This window comes from Miscanthus floridulus, chromosome 17 (genome assembly GCF_019320115.1).
Source record: "Miscanthus floridulus cultivar M001 chromosome 17, ASM1932011v1, whole genome shotgun sequence".
NCBI lineage: Eukaryota > Viridiplantae > Streptophyta > Magnoliopsida > Poales > Poaceae > Miscanthus > Miscanthus floridulus.
Window position 1 is genome coordinate 92,869,798 of NC_089596.1, and position 20,097 is coordinate 92,889,894.

Consider the following 20,097-nt stretch of genomic DNA (forward strand, 5'->3'; position numbering starts at 1 on the left):
TTGAACTTGTATCCCACGATTTCCCATTGCGTGCTCCCTCCATTCGACATTATATTATAGTTTAATTTTAGTTTTGCTATAGATCAAACCTCTCTAAATCTGACCAAGTGTTTTTCAACTTACTACTATAGAAGCAACAAAATAAGTCTTACTTCCACTCCAATTTCTCCTAGCTAAATTGTCATTATATTAGTTAGGAGAAATCCAACATCACATATTCTTTCAAACTTAACAAGCCTTTTCTTATTGAAAATGTAGCATTTACCACCAAAAATCTAAATAAATAGATGATATTGGGCTTCCTCCGAATAAGAAGTCCATATGGTATCGTTTCTAGTAGTAAATGAAAATAGACACGGTTGGAGGCATGGCATGACGTGTTGATTGCCTCCACAGAAAACATTTCTAGTGTCTCACAATCATCTAGAATAGCACATGCTAGTGTGATTAGGATGTTGTTCTTTAGTTCAATAACTCGATTTTGTTGATTGGTGTAAGTGGTGTAGAATTCATGCTTGATGTTGTGTTCATCATACCACTCTCAACGAGAGTATTGTGGAATTTTGTTTGTTGTTGCTCTTAATCTACATGAGAAGCATCACAAGCTTTTTTTAGCCCTCTTGGTAAGGCAAACATATTAAATGGGGCATATCTATGTTGCCTATATCACGATTCCATGATTTCTTGGCATTTATTATTTTCCTTGTCTCATATTTCAATGTATAATTGTTATTTTGCTCAAAGATTTCTACACATTTATTTTTGTCCTTTATGACTTAGATTGTGGAAGTGATAATTAATATCCATTGGAGGATTCTATGACTCTACATTGTAGTCATGTTGAACCCTATATACTATAAGTAGATGTCCATGGTGCAAGGACCAAGCGAAATTGACAATATTCATCATTTCTCAGGCTAAAATAGAGGAAATAGTCTCCTTGATGACTATAAAAGAAATCCTTCTAGTTGTTGTCTTTGCCTTTGTGTTTACTATATTTGTAGGACATCAAGCTTCGGGTGAGGGTGATTGTTATTACCAGAAGGTGGCGGTTTTTGTTAGCTGCGACAAAACCATAAGAAATGGCATTGAGAATGCCCCACCAAGCAGCAAATGTTGTCAAGCTATACGAAAAGCTGCACATGATTTGTGTTTGTCATAATATTAGTGTTGAAGATGAGCACTTCATAAGCGCCGCAAGAATTGTTGGGGCTGTACAGGTGTGTGCCAAGCCACTGCCAGCTGGAACTAAATGTGGAAGTAAGTAATTACTATTATCTTTTTACGAGAAAAATTCATGGAATATTTTATCTTTGTTGAGTAATTATCATGTATGACAAGCATAAATTAATTCTTACTTGTTAGTTTGTGGAACATGTGTAACAGAATACAATATGATTTTCTTTTCAGCTTGGACTGTTCAACTCCACCGCTACTGACGCCAATGGTTCATCCATGAGAGTACATCAAGGAGAGCAACCAAACCAAATAATCATGAAATGAAGCTAATGAATATGTGTTCAGTTGGGTTTCATTCCATGTGTTTAGTTGTGGAAAGTTAATGAAAAATAAATAATTACCATAAAACATTATTGTAAGAACAACTCCGACAGCTAAAGGGGGAAAACGAATCTGTAGCAGGGCTCTTACTTAGGCCCTAAAATTCCTCCTCAAGCCCTCATTCCAAGGGTCTCTCCTAGGGACCCTGTTTTTTCTATTGTGTTGGTTTCCCCTCACCTTTCACGTGTGTACCCACACGGATTATAACCGCTGCTGCTGACCGCTCTACCTCCATCACCTCCAAATCTGATGTAAGGATCTAATAGCCTCATTGTCTCACTGTCCATCTTGAACATGACCAAATTAGGAAATAAACATTAACATCTAAAGTACTAAATAAACACACTACCAATGATATTTTATGGTGGATGTAATGAAACTAGTTTAATATTATATATAGTAATATATTTTTCTATAAATTCGATTCAAATTAGAGAAGTTTGACTTGAAGTAAAACTAGAGTTATGTACAATAAAAAGTTATTGTACAGTAAAAGAAGTATGACGGACGCAGACGCAAAACAAACATACTGTGTGTTGTAAACCATGGGTTCAGTTAGCACCGTCTGACATCATTCTCACCATTTTACTTCAAAAAGGTATTTTGTAGGTGCTGCCTAGTCGGCACAGTTTCGAAAAGCGGAAAGACTAGCGCTCGGGCGTTCAGACGGTTGCGCGTGCCTGGACACCCGCGCCTGCTTCATCCTGGTCTCTCGGATTCGCGTGCCGCTAGTGCCAGCTCCGCCACCCATACCAGCTCTGCTTCCCGTCCCCTCGTTCGGACCGCTCTCTTCCGCTCCACTGCCCACGCCGTCTGGATGACTCGGCCCCATCTCTTCCACACCGGCTTCTCGCCCGCCTCTTCCACACCGCTTCGCGCTCGTCTCTTCCATGCCGCTCGGATGATTCCCCCGCCTCTTCCACACTGGCGCTGCGCAGCCTGTCCACATCGACGCCGCCATGGCTCCCGCGCTAGCTCTCTCTTCCTCGCTCAATAATCCTACATCCGGATCTACTTTTACAACACTCAGATCAACATAGGTCTCAACCAGATGAAATATTTGGAACATACATTTGCAACATAGCCATTGCAACATATGCAACATCCAGATAAAACACTCGTAACATATTTATGAAACAGATGAAACATTTTAAACAAACTCTTGCAACATACGTGTATAACCATTGCAACATCCATTTAAAAACATTTGAAACATATATCTTAAACATCTATTAACACTTCAAACATGCGTTTTGCAACCTAGGAAGGTTGGGGCCGGTTGATTCCAGGCGTCGGTGTGGAAGCCGGCAGCGAGCGGCGGCACGCGAGCACCACCAACGTCAGCACAACTAGCACCGACCTTGGCTCAGCCGAGCAGGCGGCGTGCGCGGCGGGTGGGAGCAGACTACGCGTGCAACGGGAGGGAGGCGGATTGGGGCGGCGGCCGTGAGCGCGGAGTGGGGCGGGGGCCGTGCGATACATAGGTGAGCGGCGCGGATGGGTTGGTCAGTTCGGACGGACAGACGCGCGTGGCATAGCATTATCGTTCGGAAAGACCAGCGTTCTTCAGAATAGAAAGCCCCCACACGTTGATCGGGCGTGTTCTGACTTTCACGTTACAACCCAAGACATCGAAAAAGTATAGCAAGTTTGCAACGAAAGAGACAATATATGGAAAGAGAACACGCGGAACTCCTAGGCTTCGATTCTCTGGTTGGAGCGCATGCGAGCCCGTAAAATGCATGCGAAATTTATGCGTCCAAACTAAACTAGGAAACGGGGCTACAAATTTATGAATTTCCACAAAACATAAGAGTTGCTGAAAGCGCGCGGGTAAAACCAGAAAGTGCAGTATGCACACTGAATACACTTTTTTATTCATTCGGATCGTCATTTTCATTTTTTTCACCGCACTGTGCCGCCGCGCATGCCCGGGCCGAGCCAGTGATCACGAGCCCGAATCACTCGTGAGTTACAGCGAGGGGTATGTGTGGAAGCTGAAAAAATTCGGGGTGCGCCCGTGCATCCCAGCACCGGAAGCTGGATCTGCCCCTGCGGTGGCGGCATGAGCGGCGGGGCGTCACTGGGGGTCAGGTCGTCGGGGAGCTACGGATCGCTGCCGCAGCAGCAGCTAGGCGGCTGCCAGTCGTCGCCGTCGCCGTTCCCGCCGCTCGCCGCGCGGAAGCCCGCGAAGATGTCCCTCGGCGGGGCCGGCGCCGGCGCCGGCGGCCCGCGCGTCTTCGCCCGGATCTGCAAGCTCGCCGGACGCTACCAGAGGATGCTCCTCCTCCTCGTCGTCGCCGTCGCCGTCGCCTTCTGCTTCCTCTTCTCATCACTTGTCAGTAAAGGTGGTGGTTGCCTTGCCTCGTGTTCCAGTTCTAATCCATGATGCTGTTTCAGTCACTAGACTAGATTATATATTGCGAATTGTTGTCGCGATTGTGTAGCCAGTAAGTTCAGGGAAATGACACAGTGCAACTTGCAAGTGATATTATTCTATAATCCACGTCAATGTTTCTCTGTACCTTATGCACACTTTATGTTTATTTAGACACGTGTTTTCGGATCTTAGCGTGTGTTATTGCGCATTCTTTATCCCGCATCAACTTTGACTTTAGCTGACTGATATGATGCAAAGGGGATTAGTATATTATACTCTTGCAGTCCAGGCCACTCTGATCAGTCTCAATGTCTGGGCGATTTGCATTGAGAGATTGAACAATAATATTGGGAGTGTGATCTGAAGTTTTGAATTCTATGGTTCTGACTGCGGATCAACCAGTTTTCTGGAACTGAAGTACATACTTGTTGAGAGATATAGTGTTTGATCTAGCTAATGTGGCTTAGGCATTTCTACAAGTTTATACCTGGTGATGATTCTAGCAAGGGTTGTGCCTTTGTAGTGCCAGCTTTGTAGATGGGCTCATATTGCAACAGCTGTTTGTTTAAAATCGTTATAGGTAAACTGCACATTTGTGTTTGTGCCTGGTCCTTTCTTTTCAGTATGCACCTCATTTGGCTTCTGCTGACCATTTTAATTTGACATTTAATAATTCACTAGAATATTTGGTACATTTTGTCAAGAAGCCAATTTCCATGCTCTTTCATTGTTACCAACTTACAATTTACAAATTACAATGACAAAAAGTTGGTTTGTTTCTTCTGAGTCTAATTTAAGACTTGGGGTCTTATTCCCCTCCTGAAGCAGTGGGAAGCTAAAGGTTTCCAAACCTTATATCAAGGTCCTAACGGATAAAATATTCTATGTGATGCCAAGTTAAGGTCTGACAAATTTTAGGGGATGGCTTTCTACTTATAGATGCACGCCATCTTCTTGCTCCAGTTTTTCATTAGTTTGCAAATTTATTGAGAAAATAAGAAAAGAATTTCACTGGCATTTGGTGTAATTGAATGTTTTTCTAGCAATATGCCAAACAAGAAATCTATCTCCTACTACAGCTAATGCCATTAACATATTTCTGAGCTTGCAGCTGCAGTTAGAGCACATTTTTCACATGCATCTGTCCATGTTAGTGATTCAACTGGATTTCTGTTTGTGAAACCCAATGTTGTGTGCTAAACTTTATTAGTTTGAATAATAACCGGACTGAAAAATCTGTTGTAAAAAATTCCATACTGAAGTAAGATGTAACATTCAGTTGTAAGTATATGTTTTCTTGTCCTTTTTTTCACCATAGTATGTGTGTTCCAATATTGACCTACTATTTTTTTTTCTGTTTTAGATGAAGATGCATCACCTGGTGTTGAGACCATGCTTGTGTTTTCTGATCATGTCCGGAGCTTTGTGAACCCTGTTTGGACATTGTCGGGCAGACCAGTAGCTCAGAGAGGTTCGCTGACTGTGAATGGTTTGAATACAACATCACAGATGGAAAAACAATCCGATAGCAAACAACAAGTTCAGGAACTCATACAGAGTTTTCCACCAGCTGTTGTTATGGATCACCATTCTTGTGAAAATTTCTCATTGTCTCCTCCACCTATTGATAGGAAACGCACTGGACCACGACGTAAGTGTACATTCCTGACTATTCCAATTCAGTGCTAGTTTAGTTCTGAATCTAAACTAATGTATTTTAATCTTGTATAGCCTGTCCAGTTTGTTATTTGCCAGTTGAGCAAGCTCTGGCACTGAGACCAGCTAAACCATCATTGTCACCAGTCCTTCAAAGATTAAATTATATGTTTGAAGAGAATTTGATTCCCAAAGAGTCAAAGAGTGGTTCTTTGTTTGGAGGTTTTCCATCCCTGGAGGAACGAGATAAGTCTTATGACATAAAAGACTCGATGACTGTACATTGTGGGTATGCCCATACATTTCATATACTTTATCTCGAGATCATGTAATGGCTGTTTACAAAATCAGTATCTCTTTTGCTGTAGCTAACCTACTGTTTGTCTCCAGATTTATAAGAGGGAAGATACCTGGTCTTAATACTGGGTTTGACATAGATGAAGCTGATCGTTCTGAGATGCAGCTGTGCCAGAGGACTGTTGTTGCCTCCGCTATTTTTGGTAACTACTGCTTTGGATTTCAGTCCTCGTTACAAATTGCTTGTGCACTTGCTTACAAATACTGTGGACACTTGCTTACAAACTTCGCAGGTAATTATGATGTAATGCAACAACCAGAAAATATCAGCAAATTTTCAAAAGATACAGTTTGCTTCTTTATGTTTCTGGATGAAGAAACAGAAGCTGCAATAAAGAACTCCACTACTATTGGTCATACTAAAAGAATCGGGCTGTGGCGGGTAGTTGTTGTCCGCAACCTACCATTTACAGATGCTAGGCTCAATGGAAAGGTACCTGTGCAGTTGGCGATTTTGATTTTTCTCAGCCAAACCTGTGTTGTTCGTAATCTACCATGTTGTTTTTTGTTTTTCTCCATGAAGTGAATAGGGAATACTGGACTCCATATTATCCTTGTTATCCCATTCTGAATGTTTGCTTGACTTGACATTCGTTAATGCAAATCAGAATCAACAAGTTTATTGGGTTTGGTTTTATCATTTATGGCCCCTGTGATCTTTTCCTCCTACAGGTTCCAAAGCTCTTACTTCATTGGCTTTTTCCTAATGTGCAATATTCAATTTGGATTGATGGGAAACTTAAGCTGGTGAGGGATCCTTATCAGGTATTAGAAAGGTAAACCGTCACTTGTTTTGCACTATGTACTCTTCGCATAGCTCAGGGAACAATTAGATATGCTGTTAGAAATTAAGTTCTCTAGTTGCCAGTGCGACTAATGCTCCATTTGCTCTATCAGTTTTGTCCCGTTTTGTTTTGATTTGTGTAACTACACTTATGTTACAGGTTCTTGTGGAGGAAGAATGTTAGCTTTGCTATTTCCAGGCATTACAGACGCTTCGATGTTTTTGAGGAAGCTGAGGCCAACAAGGCTGGTGGAAAATATGATAACACATCAATTGACTACCAGATAGAGTTCTACAAAAGAGAGGGTCTAACCCATTATTCATCAGCCAAGCTTCCTATAACGAGTGGTAGTTACTTCTCCCCCCTGATCCCTGACCTATTAATATTGCTAACACTGCATACCTGCCTGATATCAGTATACTCTGATTAACAGACGTCCCGGAGGGCTGTGTGATAATTAGGGAACATATCCCCATAACAAACTTGTTTACATGCCTTTGGTTCAATGAAGTTGACCGCTTCACGTCCAGAGATCAGCTAAGCTTCAGCACAGTTAGGGATAAAATAAGGTCACGAGTTAATTGGACTGCAGACATGTTCCTGGATTGTGAAAGGCGTGATTTCGTTGTTCAGGTATTTTTCAGTTTTTCTTGTTTGATTTATTGCCACTGATTTTCTGTGCGCTGTTTTGCTATGACATAAATTGCTGATAGATTATAGAACTAGGATTTTGCTTTAGGGAAAACAGCACATTCTTTGTGATGGCCTGCTTATTCCAGAACGACTAACCTTCTATTCTTTTTGTCTATTATTGATTACTTATTTTTTTCTTACACCATTCTTACTTTACAGTCGTACCACCGAGAACTGTTGGAACAGAGGCAGGCTACCTTACGAAGTTGGCCTCCCCAGCGGCCTCCCATTGTGCGCTACCAACCTAGAAAGATGCTTCCAGACAATGCCGCAAAGGAACCATGGAAGGCTTCTGCAACCAAGAAGTTATCAGGGAAGCGAACACGGGATAAGAAATCAAGCTCGAGACGAACTCATCGAACTAACGGGAAGGAAGCAATTCAACTGTAAATCCTGGCAATTTTGCTCCTATACAACTGCACATCTAACGGACAGCATTCCAACATTGTTTTACTTTAACTTCCTTTCATGCTCCCCTCCCCAAATGCGCCAAAATTTTGTTAGGGATTGTTGATAGAGAGCTGAAATTCTTTGTTGTAAATAAACAGTTTTAGATCAGAGATGGATTCAACTAGCAGCTGATTCGATTCAATTCATTTTGGAGGTAGTCTTTGGCAGGGTTTCAAATACAGTCAATGTTGTCAGATAATGCCATTGATACCTGAACGAGTGAAGGGGGGCTAGTGATGGCGTGGAGTTACCGCAGCTTAATTCAGGAGAGAAGAGGCGGCTGCACGAGCTCCAGCTGCTGGCAATGGCCGATTTATCGGGAAGAGTTGAGTGGCCGGAAGCGTTGTCAATTGTCATTTGCAGTTTCGCGTTATCATTATCACAAACGCATTGTAGCATGCTTCTTAATACTGGACTTCATCAGGAATCGTCAACAACTTTTATACATTAAAAAATGATAATCATATAGGGATACAATACGTCGCAGATTGAATAATTCTTGCAATAACAATACATCAACACTTGTGTAATTTGTACACAAGGAAAAAATTTAAACAACTATCCAAAGCAGCCTTAATGATCCTCGCGCATCAGCTCTGGTTCACGGTGCTTTGCTCGCATTTCCTGGAAAGCTTAGGCGCTGTTGATCCTTCATTGTTCATTCTGCCACACTTGCGTACGTCCTCATTCTTGACCCGGATTGTGTCGCCTCACTCTCCATTCTCCAAAAGGTCGCCTTCTTGCACAGGGCTTCTTTCATCGATCACCGGACCACCACAGCTTCTTTCGTCGATCAGCGGACCACCACAGCACGCTCGTGCAACACGCCACGTCGATCTTCTTCGGCCTTGTCAAACACGACGGACGGCACGATCCCTACCCACACTCCCGGGCAATGGTAGGCCTGGCGGCAGAGAGTGTGCGCCACCTGATTTCCCTCCCGATACACGTGCTTGACGTCGCACCCGGAGAAGCAGCGAAGCAGCCCGTGGATCTCCTCCTGCAACGCCATGGGGATTCGTGTCTGCGTCTCCTCGCCACGGAGCAGCTGCACCAGCACGAGATCATCTCCCTCGACCACGAGCCGCTGCAGGTGGAGCCCAAGCGCTAGACGAAGACCGCGGATCATCGCGCGCGCCTCCACGATGCCAACCGTGGAGTGTTCCGTGGGCTCGGCGAACGCGAGCACAACTCGGCCGGCGGCGTCGCGGATGGCGCCACCGATGCTAGCTCGCGCTGAGCCGTCGTTGTAGACAGATCCATCGAAGTTCAGCTTGAACCAGCCACGAGTCGGCGGTGACCACTGTACTAACACGACGCGGCCCGACTGGTACGGCCGCGCCGACGGGGAGAGCTGCGGCGCACGGTGGCAGACGCTCGAAATGCGCGGCGTCAGAATAGAGCAAGCCATCTGTGCGGAAGTGCACAGATTCAGAATGTGTCGCTACCTCGATCGGGATGATTCAGAATGTGTCGCTACCTCGATCGGGATGGCTAGCTTTATAGAGATTGCTGTGTTTCGGTCCGACTAGGAATAGACCTCGTGTCCGATGGAACCGTTTCAGAGTCTGCTGTGTTTAGGTCCGACTAGGATAGACCTCCGTGTCCGATACTCCGATTTGTACACAAGAAAAACTTTGTGATTTCCGAGACTTCCGTTTCCGAAACTTTATACTTTCCATATATATACCTGAAGTAATTAAAAGTTGTTCGTGTTCCTGTGTGGCCTCCGATGTTCGTGTTCCCGTGCGGCCGTGCTCCCGCGTGCTTCCTTTTGGTGCTACTTGGCGTCCTCTCGTGCCTCCATGTAGCCGCCTCGCGGCCCGTGCCGGCTGCAGGGCTGCACCGGCCTCCGGACGGCGTCTCGTGGCGCTCGTTCGAGCACCTGCATGACGCGCGGCGGGGCAGCCGCGTCGCGGGCCTCGCCGACCTGAAGAGGTACCTGGAGAGGTTCGGGTACATGCAGCCGCCCCGGCCGGCGCACGAGCACGACGACGTGTTCGACGAGCACATGGAGGCCGCCGTGAGGCGGTACCAGTCCAGCCTCAGCCTGCCGGTCACCGGCCGGCTCGACTCCTCGACGCTCGGCCGGATCATGACCAAGCGCTGCGGCATGGCCGACGGCGACGGCATGTTCGTGACCGTGTCCCTCTCGGCGGAGGCGGCGGCAGCTGGCACTGGCAGCCGGTTCACGTTCCTCGACGACCAGCCGCGGTGGACGCGGACGCGCCCGCACCCGCGGGTCCTGACGTACGCAGTCTCGCCTACGGCCACCGTCGGCGGCTACCTGCCGCCCGAGGCCGTGCGCGCCGCATTCCGGAGCGCGTTCGCGCGGTGGGCGAGGGTGATCCCCGTGGAGTTCGTCGAGACCGACTACGACCACGGCAAGCCCGACATCATGGTGGGGTTCTACGAGGGCGACCACGGGGACGGCTCGCCGTTCGACGGGCGGTACGGCGAGTTAGCCCACGCGTACGCCTCGGAAGACGGGCACATCCACTTCGACGCGGCGGAGCACTGGTCAGTGGACGTGGGCGGCAGTGACACTGACACGGGGGACTCGGCCGTGGACCTGGAGACCGTGGCGACGCACGAGATCGGGCACATCCTCGGGCTAGGGCACTCGTCGTCGCCGGAGGCGATCATGTACCCCTACATCGATGCCATGCGAAGGAAGGTGGAGCTCAGCGCGGACGACATCGACGGCGTCCTGCTGCTGTACGGGTCCAACCCGCGGTTTAGGCACGAGCAAACGCGAGAGCACCACGCGCCGCCGCGGAGCGTCCCCTCTGTGTCGCCAGGAAGGAGCAGCTGGCATGCTGGTTCAGTTAGCTTAGTTTGTATAGTTTTGGTCATGCTAGTGACACTTGTAAAATAGACATGTTTCTATAATGCGATTACGATTGCTATACTAGAATCAGTAGAATCTGCTATTTGGCTGTTCATGTCTTGTCAAATGTTTAGCCAGGCGGTCACACACTGGTGAACCCACTACAAAGCCTATCTGAGCACAACATTAGAATGATAAATATCAGTATACTACTAACGTGCAAATATGATGAGCAAACAGATCATTATTCAAGTACACGCTCATAAAAGAATGATGGTGCTCGAAGTTGATTCATCATTCAAGGCTTTTCCACAATGGTATAAAACAGATCAAACAGTTCTAGTAACAATTATCAAGGCTATAAATCTAAGATGCTTGCTGAGACAAATTCCACGCGATTTGCTAAAATTAAGGTGCCTGAATTTTAGTTTCCTTTCAGACGGCGGTTATTGTATATATTTTATACTAAAATTACAAATTTCATTTGTTGCAATTTCTATAAACACAATCTGCAATTTTTAAAACCGAGAATAAAAAAACCGTTACACAAAACCACAAACCCGACAGAATCTGATTTGTGTTAGCACAAAGACAATTAACAATTTACAATTATTTTCTATAGGAAGATAAGGACAAAATTTGATATATTATGACATAAAAACAAATAATAAATCACAAAAGTAATAATTTACTTATACTAGTTAGAGGTACGAGAGTGTTGCGTGAAATCATTTTAAAATTCAGGCATTTGAAATATTGGAAAAGTGCCCAACAAAACATCAACACGAACTTCTGTAGACCCAGGATTCAAAAACAAGTTACCGGACCAGATCTGACGGTAGTTTATTCTGAGTTCTGTCTCATAACCTATATCTATCTATATCTAATATTAAAGAGAGAATTTTTTTCATCATCTATTTTTTCGCCCTATCTCTCCCTAACTAACGTCTGTCTGGAGAGTTTTTAGAGCATCTCCAAGAGTTCCCAAGAATTTATTTTCAAAACCATGGAATTTTCTAACTCGCCCAAAAGTATTGGAGGAATAAATAAGATTATCTCCAATAGTTTCTAATAACTCACTACTAAAATATAGCAAACAATTTTACATATGAAAATATATACTATATCTAAATTATCCTAACTATTTTTATATATTCTTTCTCTCTTTTATATTTGCATCAGGAACATTTTTTCTACTCTTTATTCTTTTCCCGCCATTCCACCTTTAGATTGGCCGAAGGATATGGGCGTTTAGGAGAAGATAGGGCGCGACCCAGACTGCGCGCATCTTTACGTGCAAAGGTTTTTTTTTCCAAGTGCCAAAAGATTGGGAGGTGAGTTTGTGAGTTGTTGGAGATGGATTTTTTTCATTCTTCCCAAAAAATCGTGGATTGGGAAAGATTATTGGGTTCATGGAGATGCTACGCGCAAGGGGGAGTGGGGCGGGGGGGTTACCAAGTGCCAAAAGATTGGGAGGTGAGTTTGGGAGTTGTTGGAAATTGATTTTTTTCATTCCTCCCAAAAATCATGGATTGGGAAGGATTATTGGGTACTCTTGGAGATGCTCTATGTCCTAATTTCTTTTATTTCCCAAACTGCACTCACGTCCTTCACCTCATGTTTTATCTGGACTCCTAACCCATACTCATACGAGTTATGACAACTCGCATCTAACGATGATGAATATGGAGTCTGATTCCAATACGTTTGGGTCTACGTATCTCGTATGTGACCCAGATTCATGACTTGAGTTCGTACAAGTTAGAACAACTCACACTAGCAATGATACGGAGTACAAAATTCCTACACTTATTGGGTTCCGTTGCACGCACGAGCACATTCGCTAGCATATTAATATTAAAGAGCCAAAATTTCATCTCATTTTTTTGCCCACCTCTCCCTGACTACATGGACAATGACGAGTTTCTTTTGTCCCATTTTTTACTTGACCCGAACTTCTGACTTATACTCATATGAGTTAGAACAAAACTCGTATCTAGTGATTATGGATATAGGATCCGATTCAATACATATATTGGGACGCGCTCTCCATATATCGTATCTGACCTGGACTCATGATCCACGCTAGCAACTCGTGTCTAGTGATGATATGGAGCCAGATTTCTATATGTATTAGATTCCATTACAACACACGAGCATGCTTGTTAGTATTATATTATTATATATACAAGCTATGCAAGGTAGTCCTCCCATTTGATCATATGTTGATCTTACATCAATATATATTGTGCATGTGTACAAGGCACAATATAATATGGATATAGAGCTAACTATATTCCTTTATTATTATAATACACTACAAACTAATCCTAGAGACGGCAGCGATGCAATAAAATGGTCAAGGTAGTCATATGTGCCAACCATGGCCGGACTCAACATGGGGGGGGGGCGCCAGCCCCCCTACCCCATGGAGCTCCCCTAGGGGTTTCTCTTAAATTTTTTAGCCATGGATGCAGAGGAGGAAGAAGAGAAAGAGGAGGAAGGAGGAAAGATGAGCCCTCCTCCCCGAATTAGATTGCTCCTAAAGCTATCGCTTGGCTACATGCCGTCCTGTAGTGCATGTTGTAGCACTTCCAAAAAACGATCAAACAACTTGCTTTCATATTGTAAAATAGAAGCGGTAACAACCAAATGTTGCTGAAACCTAGGGTGTTGTTTTTGATTCGACAATATAAGATGTGGTTGTTACCTAGGGTGTTGTTTTTTTGTAGCGGGACGTGTTGTAACCTAGGGTGTTGTTTTTGATTCGGCAATATAAGATGTGGTTGTTACCTAGGGTGTTGTTTTTTTGCAGCGGGATGAACCAGGCCTTTCTCGGCTCACCGAGGCAAGGCCACACCAGCTCGTGGGTCACCCCTAACCCGCTAGAAGATCCAGCCATTGCAGTATCAAGCAACGACTGGATCATCACCAACTCCCGGGATGATGGGATGGCTGGCGTCTCTACCCCGATGTCCTCCTCACTGCTGAAGGGGATGTCCGCCACTAGGACTCCATGGCTCACCGGCGGCTGCTCTACCTCTGGCCTGGCCGTGGCTTTTCTAGACCCCTCTAGCTCTGACCAGGTGGGCGAACCATGCGCTCCTCCACCGTGTGAGACAGGGAGCCCGGTTTCCCTCCTCTCCTCCTCCACGACTAGCGGGGGAGGGACCGCAAGAGTCACCTCCAACTCGGCCTCCATCGTCACCACGGGGATCACTGCCATCACGACCGCCGTTGTGCTCACGACCGATCGGGAAGATGTAACCCCCATTAAGGAAGGTCACGCCGCCACCAGCCTGCTTCCCCTTTTGCTCATCGCAACCCACCATAGGTTGGGTCTCCACTCTTCTCACATGGGAGGTGGGGAGATCCCTAGTCCTACCAGCTCTTGGCCGCTGCAAAAGAAAAAAAGAAAGAGAAAGAAAAAAGGGCACAAGCGCAAGTTAGTCACACTAAAAAACTCAACTATGAGAACAAAGGGAAGCATAAATACATACCTAAACGAAAGCGGCAGAACCCTGAAGCCCCGACTGGCTGACGACAAGCTGACCAAATGAGTATCGCTCGAGGGTCACGACCCACACCCCCTCACATCAACCGAGGGAGGGGGTGACCCAGCTGGTCCCCGATCGGCCCACGAACGGCCGCGATCGCTAGCTCATGGCGAAACCATTGGAGCAACTGTCGGGGCATCTCCCCGTTGGGGGTCGCACACACACGTCGACCCCAAAGACGTAGGGGAACTATCACATCCCCCCGAATGACCGGCGTGCTCTGCCACACTTGGAGCAGGGGCCGCGAAGCCGACGACACCTCTGAAGGGCGCGGCACCCGCGCCCGCTTTGCCTCTCATTTGAGGGCGGCGTCTTCACTCGTGGCGTGCTTCCTCAACTCACGAATGTCGTTGTGCACCTCCGTACCACGCCAGCCGCCAATGGGCGCAGCCATGGGCTTACGATGCTCCACCAAGGTCACAATAGTACCCCTGTCCCCCTCGTCCTTCGAGGAACTCGCATCATCAGCCGTCTCCATGGGCTCCTCCGACTCGAGCTCCACCTCCATGTCACTCCAGCTCTCGCCACCACGGACCTGCCAGTTGATCTCTTTCTCCTTATCAAACTTCCTCCGAACTTTCTCGATTTTCTTCTTCTTCTTGGCAAGCGCAGCCTCCCTCTAGGTGGCTTGTCGAACCACGCCTTTTGACCCTCTCGGAAGATACAGCCGGGATTTATAGCCTGTAAGTCTCTTCAAAACGGGCAACTCGAAATCAATCAAAATATCAAAACAAGAAGGAAAAGGTCACAAGAAAAAAGCATACCAAATTGGATAGCTTCACGGCATGAAGGGGTTCGGGCATCCCTTCAAGGGAGTCTTTATGACAGAACCACCCAATTTATACAAGATCAAGTACGGTTGTCCCCGTTTAGCATGTTGACGCGCGCATACTTTCATTTATATAAACCAGATAGTCCGCCAAGTGTCACGAAGGACCTCGGTAAACCAACATCATAACCAAGATCGGGGGATTAAGCAAATACACATCACATACATAGAGTTGCAGCAGAAATAATATTACAAATGGGTTCACAAATAATAGTACAAGTTTGAGTTTCAAAACCGATTAGTGAAAACAACATAGCTTTCAAATGATTATATTAATATAAGTTCCAAATACATTGCTAGCATAAGTGACATCCTCTGATAAAAGCATATAGATGAGAAATAAATATAGAGGCACCGAGCCCACCAGCGGTTAGCCACCATCTTCAGCAGGCCGAGAACTTCACCTACAACATGGTGGGATAAACCCTGAGTACTCGAATGTACTTAGCTAGACTTACCCATCATAAACCAGAAATAAAATGACACCAAGGAGTATGCAAGGCTTTATAGGTGGAGCTAGCTTGACAAAATTTTGCATAAAAGCCACTAGTTGAGCTATACATTTTACAATTCGGTAACCAAGTTAATTATAGCTATTCATTTCTAGATTAGCAACTAACATGTACCAGACATGTGGAATATCATTTAGTAATAGGCAATAGTAACCATAGCTGGTGTAGTAATATGAGTATCATCATCATAACCATCAAGTTTCCATTAAGTTACTCTATGTTGCCGCTGCTTAGTCAAGTTCTCACTATCCGGGAGAGACGGTAATTCGAATTGATTCCTACCCAACTAGGGAATTATTCCTAACACAAACCCAGATATACCTGCGTTAAGGTAGTCTTAGGTCACCTTTGGTACAACTTAGGAACTAAATTTGCGGGCCCGAGCAGCGCCGCACTCTTAGGGAGTCCACTCTGCCAGGACGTCAATCTACCCTCAGACTTACGTCGATGGCTCCCCGCACATCCTTACTACCACCAGAGTGCGCTCTTTCACTTCTCGGCTTCCGGCCTGAGTTGAGCTACTCAGCTTCATGGTCAGAACGAGTTATCCGGCCAACTAAGTGATAGGCATGCGTTCAACATGACGTGAGGACGTACAGTGAATCGGTCCTTAACCAACATAGACGGGGATAGATAGGCACCCAAGATCTCCATGCCTTGTTGCTTCTCTATCACAATCCCGTCCGGTCTCCTTTTTATTCATCAACACATGGTTATTTCCACGATAGCAAATATAGCCAACCGTGCTTTGGTATCCATCTATATCTCGTAGGTGATAGGAAATCACCCGATATCTACCGGTCTAAGCATCGCTAAGCATACATTCGATCCTGGACCTACATAGGGTTCAAGGTATATTTTTGGACAAGGTAGTTCTATGCATCAAGTGGTTTTAATCAACTCTTATAACCTAATGCATCAAACATAAAAGAACTCAAGTGATATTTATAAAAATGTAGGAGGCTTAGAATGTTTCGAGGCTTGCCTGGGATCCAACACTAGGCTAGTGTTTGTTAGATGATACTCGCTTGGTGAGCATCTCTTGTTCAGGAATGTACCCTAGGGGTCCTTCCATCTTCGGGATAGGTCCACCATACACTGTCTTCGGGTTCGGCTCTAACATCATGTCCTTCACGTGGTCCATCTAGCGTACCTAGATGAGATGCAAGATGTAAATGCATGAATATGAAGAATGGTAATACGAGGTGCATCACATAATAGCATTCAATGCAAACATAAGATCATGCAAGACATATATGCACCTAGAGTTATTTAACTAAACATCACACAACCTATTATAGAGGGATAGCAAGCATATTAGGCATGGCACACAAGTGAACTTAAGTTCAGATATTGAACACATGCATCGATCAAGAACTAACCAACATGTTTAGCCAAAATAAGAGCAAGCTAAAGCAATCACCTAGCACATGTATAGAAATCTGGACAGCAGCACAACAGTCACTCGTTTTAACCATAACAGGAGATATAAGTATCCAAAAAGGGTGACCCTAGACTTTATGTAAAGCTAATGAAATTATCCAAAACTTTGTTATTCATTACAAAAGCTAATTCATAGGTTAATATGATCAAATATGCCAATATTTCAGATCTGTACAGAATTAGGACAGAAAAATAGTAGCAATTTCAAAAATGCATAACTGGAGTTAAATACATCAAACAAGCATAAACCTTAACTTTATATAAATCTTATTAAATTATCTAAAACATGTTTATTATCATCATAAGGTGATTCCACAATAACAAAGGTCAATAAAGCACAATTGAGCACCTCTGTCCAGACTTGGACAGATTCTGCCATGCAACTTCACAAGCTTATAACTGGAGCTCTACAACACCAAAAGGGGTGATATAGGATAATTTGGAAAGATTAAGGAAATAAATATAACTCTTATATTATCACTAAGACATGATTTCATACTTAACTAGGTCAAACAATGAAATCCTTTAAATCTGCACAGAGCATAGACCAAACATGACAGATCATTTGTCAAATTCATAACTCCTAAACTATCAGGCCTATGATCATGAGATTTGAACACAAGCAAGATTATGAAATTAACTAAAACTTTTTTATTCATTACATCCACAACAAACATCATTTACACCATAAAAATAATTACATAAGCAAAACTGCACATGTAGCCCAAACAGCAGTGGTACAATTATATACAGAAAACTGATAGAAACTTTAGAGAAGCATAACTGGAGTTCTAGACCTCCAACAAACATGAATCATAACTTTTTTAAAATATTATAAAGTTACCTACAACTTTATTATTCTCATATTAAGATGATTCTACAGTTAACAAGATCAATTAGTCCAATAAATGCATCTTTGTCCAAAACATGGACAGAATCTGATATGCAACTTTAAACAGCTATAGCTAGAGTTCTACATGTCCAATAAATGTGGTTCTAGACTTTTAGAAAGCTTACCAAATTGTAAACAACCTTTTTATAAACATCTAGAGCTAATTCTACTATTAATAAGGCCACATATTACCAACAAGGCAACCCTATCTGGGTTTGGACAGAAACAACCACAGAAATTTAAGCAACTATAACTAAAAATCTACTTAACCAAAAATTATGATCTTTAGCTTTTTGAAAAGATTAAGAAAAGTACTTCAACTCATTTATTTTCATGAAGGCATGATTCCTAACTTAGCTAAGCCAATTAACACAAGCATTCAGGCCTATTCAGAATAGGAGCAAAGCAACACAGGGCATTTGTTATTTTTATAGCTCTTAAACTATAAATCATAAACTCCTGAAATTTTTACCAGACATCAACCATAACCTAAGTAGCATTCCATAAAAATTTCACATTTATTTGAGCAATACAACTACAGTTATAAAAACACAAGTACAAATAGTATTCAAAACATAACCTACATAAATCTATTTTTACAGAAAAATATTTAAACTAAAACATGCCATATTATAGGTCTAATGCGTATATATTTTCACAAGGATTCCAAAAAGCACACATTTGTTATTTTATGATTTTTCTACTAATTATCACGATTTTCCAAAGTTTAGCACATAAATCTTCAAAAGAAAAGATTAAACCAAAAAAGAAAAATACGTTTGCATTCGGAACCCTAGAGATCTTAGGAACCAACTAAGCCCATATATGTAATTATATATGTCTGGCATTTATGCAAAGTGAACACATGAAAAAGCTTCTATTTATGATTCACCCCCTCTTCTTCTTTCTCTCGACGCAGGAAGGAGGGAATCGACGGGCTACGACCGGTGAGGTTGTTGTCGGCGATGGGGTGCTTGCCGGCGATGAGGGAGAGGTGCCGAAGGGGCACAGCAGTAGAGCACGGCCGTGGGCTCATGCAACCTGGCCTACGATGGCCGGTGGTGCCCTAGCCATGCACGCCTGCTGCAGTCGCGATGGTTGCACCGGTGGCGGCGAGCTGTAGGGGCAAAGCTGGATAAACGAAACATTGGGGAGGTGCGGTGCGAACTGAGGAAGGAGGAAGCGGGGTTGGTTGGGCTTAAGGAAAAGCCAGAGCAGAGGAACGAGATGACCATGGAGCTCAGCTCGACGGCTATGGTGGTGCTCGACGTCCGCGCTCTGGGGCAGAGCGACAGGGCGAGGCGGTGAGCGACAGAGCGAGTGAGGGAGGTGTGGAGAAGCTCGGGCGCTCGGTTTTGGAGGAGCAGGGGCGCTGAAAGCTCTAGTTTGGTTTTGGTAAATTGATGAAACCCTAAGTGCTAACCTAGTTTATCAAGTGATCATGAGATAGGTAGCACACTTCAAGTGGTGAAGCAAATCAAGATCATAGCATGACAATGATTATGCCATGATGATGATCAAGTGCTTAGACTTGGAAAGAAGAAAGAGAAAAACAAAAAGCTCAAAGTAAAGGTATAAACCATAGGAGCTATTTTGTTTTGGTGATCAAGACACTTAGAGAGTATGTTCACATTTAGGTTTGATAGCCATACTATTAAGAGGGGTAAAACTCATATCGGAATGCGGTTATCAAAGTGCCACTAGATGCTCTAACTCATTGCATATGCATTTAGGATCTAGTGGAATGCTAACACCCTTGAAAATATTTGTGAAAATATGCAAACACATGTGCACAAGGTGATACACTTGGTGGTTGGCACATTTAAGCAAGGGTGAAGAAGTTAGAGGTGAAGAGGAGTTAGTCTCGTTGGTCACAAGGTGACCGGACGCTGGTTCTAGTGGAACCAGTGCATCCGGTTAGTTGTACCAGCAAAGATGCTGGCGTCGGTCAAACAACCAGACACTGGGTCTTGAATGACCAAACGCTGGTGAGGTGTGTCTAGTCCTATTGTTAGGCAGCACACAGAAGCTAGGGTTTCTGACCGAACGCTGGTAGGTTTCGGTCATGCTTGACCGAACGCGTCTGGTGGGCAAAAGGCATTTTTGGAACCTTACTAGAAACGACCGGACGCTGGTGGCTTAGCATCCGGTTA

General features: G+C 44.3%; 3 protein-coding genes across 5 annotated transcripts; 2 read left to right on the forward strand and 1 right to left on the reverse strand.

Moving 5' to 3' along the window:
- Positions 1-3,356: 3,356 nt before the first annotated feature.
- On the forward strand, positions 3,357-8,044 carry LOC136517981 (probable hexosyltransferase MUCI70). 3 transcript variants are annotated; one of them, XM_066511637.1, is made up of 9 exons: positions 3,421-3,911; positions 5,304-5,591; positions 5,672-5,885; positions 5,987-6,096; positions 6,187-6,386; positions 6,626-6,729; positions 6,898-7,085; positions 7,172-7,371; positions 7,591-8,044. In XM_066511637.1, exons 1-9 carry the CDS (start codon positions 3,626-3,628, stop codon positions 7,819-7,821), a joined length of 1,821 nt encoding a protein of 606 aa, XP_066367734.1. In that variant the 5' UTR covers positions 3,421-3,625; the 3' UTR covers positions 7,822-8,044. The 3 variants fall into 3 exon arrangements, with proteins under 3 accessions (XP_066367736.1, XP_066367734.1, XP_066367735.1); XM_066511638.1 differs by having other exon boundaries at positions 3,426-3,908; XM_066511639.1 differs by lacking the exons at positions 7,172-7,371; positions 7,591-8,044 and having other exon boundaries at positions 3,357-3,908; positions 6,626-6,718; positions 6,898-7,061.
- A 630-nt stretch (positions 8,045-8,674) lies between these two features.
- On the reverse strand, positions 8,675-9,292 carry LOC136515991 (uncharacterized). Its single transcript, XM_066509418.1, has one exon. It carries the CDS (start codon positions 9,290-9,292, stop codon positions 8,675-8,677), a length of 618 nt encoding a protein of 205 aa, XP_066365515.1.
- Positions 9,293-9,613: 321 nt separating this feature from the next.
- On the forward strand, positions 9,614-10,759 carry LOC136515992 (metalloendoproteinase 1-MMP-like). The gene has a single exon (XM_066509419.1). It carries the CDS (start codon positions 9,614-9,616, stop codon positions 10,757-10,759), a length of 1,146 nt encoding a protein of 381 aa, XP_066365516.1.
- The last annotated feature ends 9,338 nt before the right edge of the window (positions 10,760-20,097 follow it).

Bases quoted from the DNA above. Each gene is read 5' to 3' on its own strand.
- LOC136517981 (XM_066511637.1), top strand. From the start codon at position 3,626: ATGAGCGGCGGGGCGTCACTGGGGGTCAGGTCGTCGGGGAGCTACGGA. The intron at 6,387-6,625 runs GTACCTGTGCAG...TTCCTCCTACAG, and splicing joins ATGCTAGGCTCAATGGAAAG to GTTCCAAAGCTCTTACTTCA. The intron at 6,730-6,897 runs GTAAACCGTCAC...CTTATGTTACAG, and splicing joins CCTTATCAGGTATTAGAAAG to GTTCTTGTGGAGGAAGAATG.
- LOC136515991 (XM_066509418.1), bottom strand. From the start codon at position 9,292: ATGGCTTGCTCTATTCTGACGCCGCGCATTTCGAGCGTCTGCCACCGT.
- LOC136515992 (XM_066509419.1), top strand. From the start codon at position 9,614: ATGTTCGTGTTCCCGTGCGGCCGTGCTCCCGCGTGCTTCCTTTTGGTG.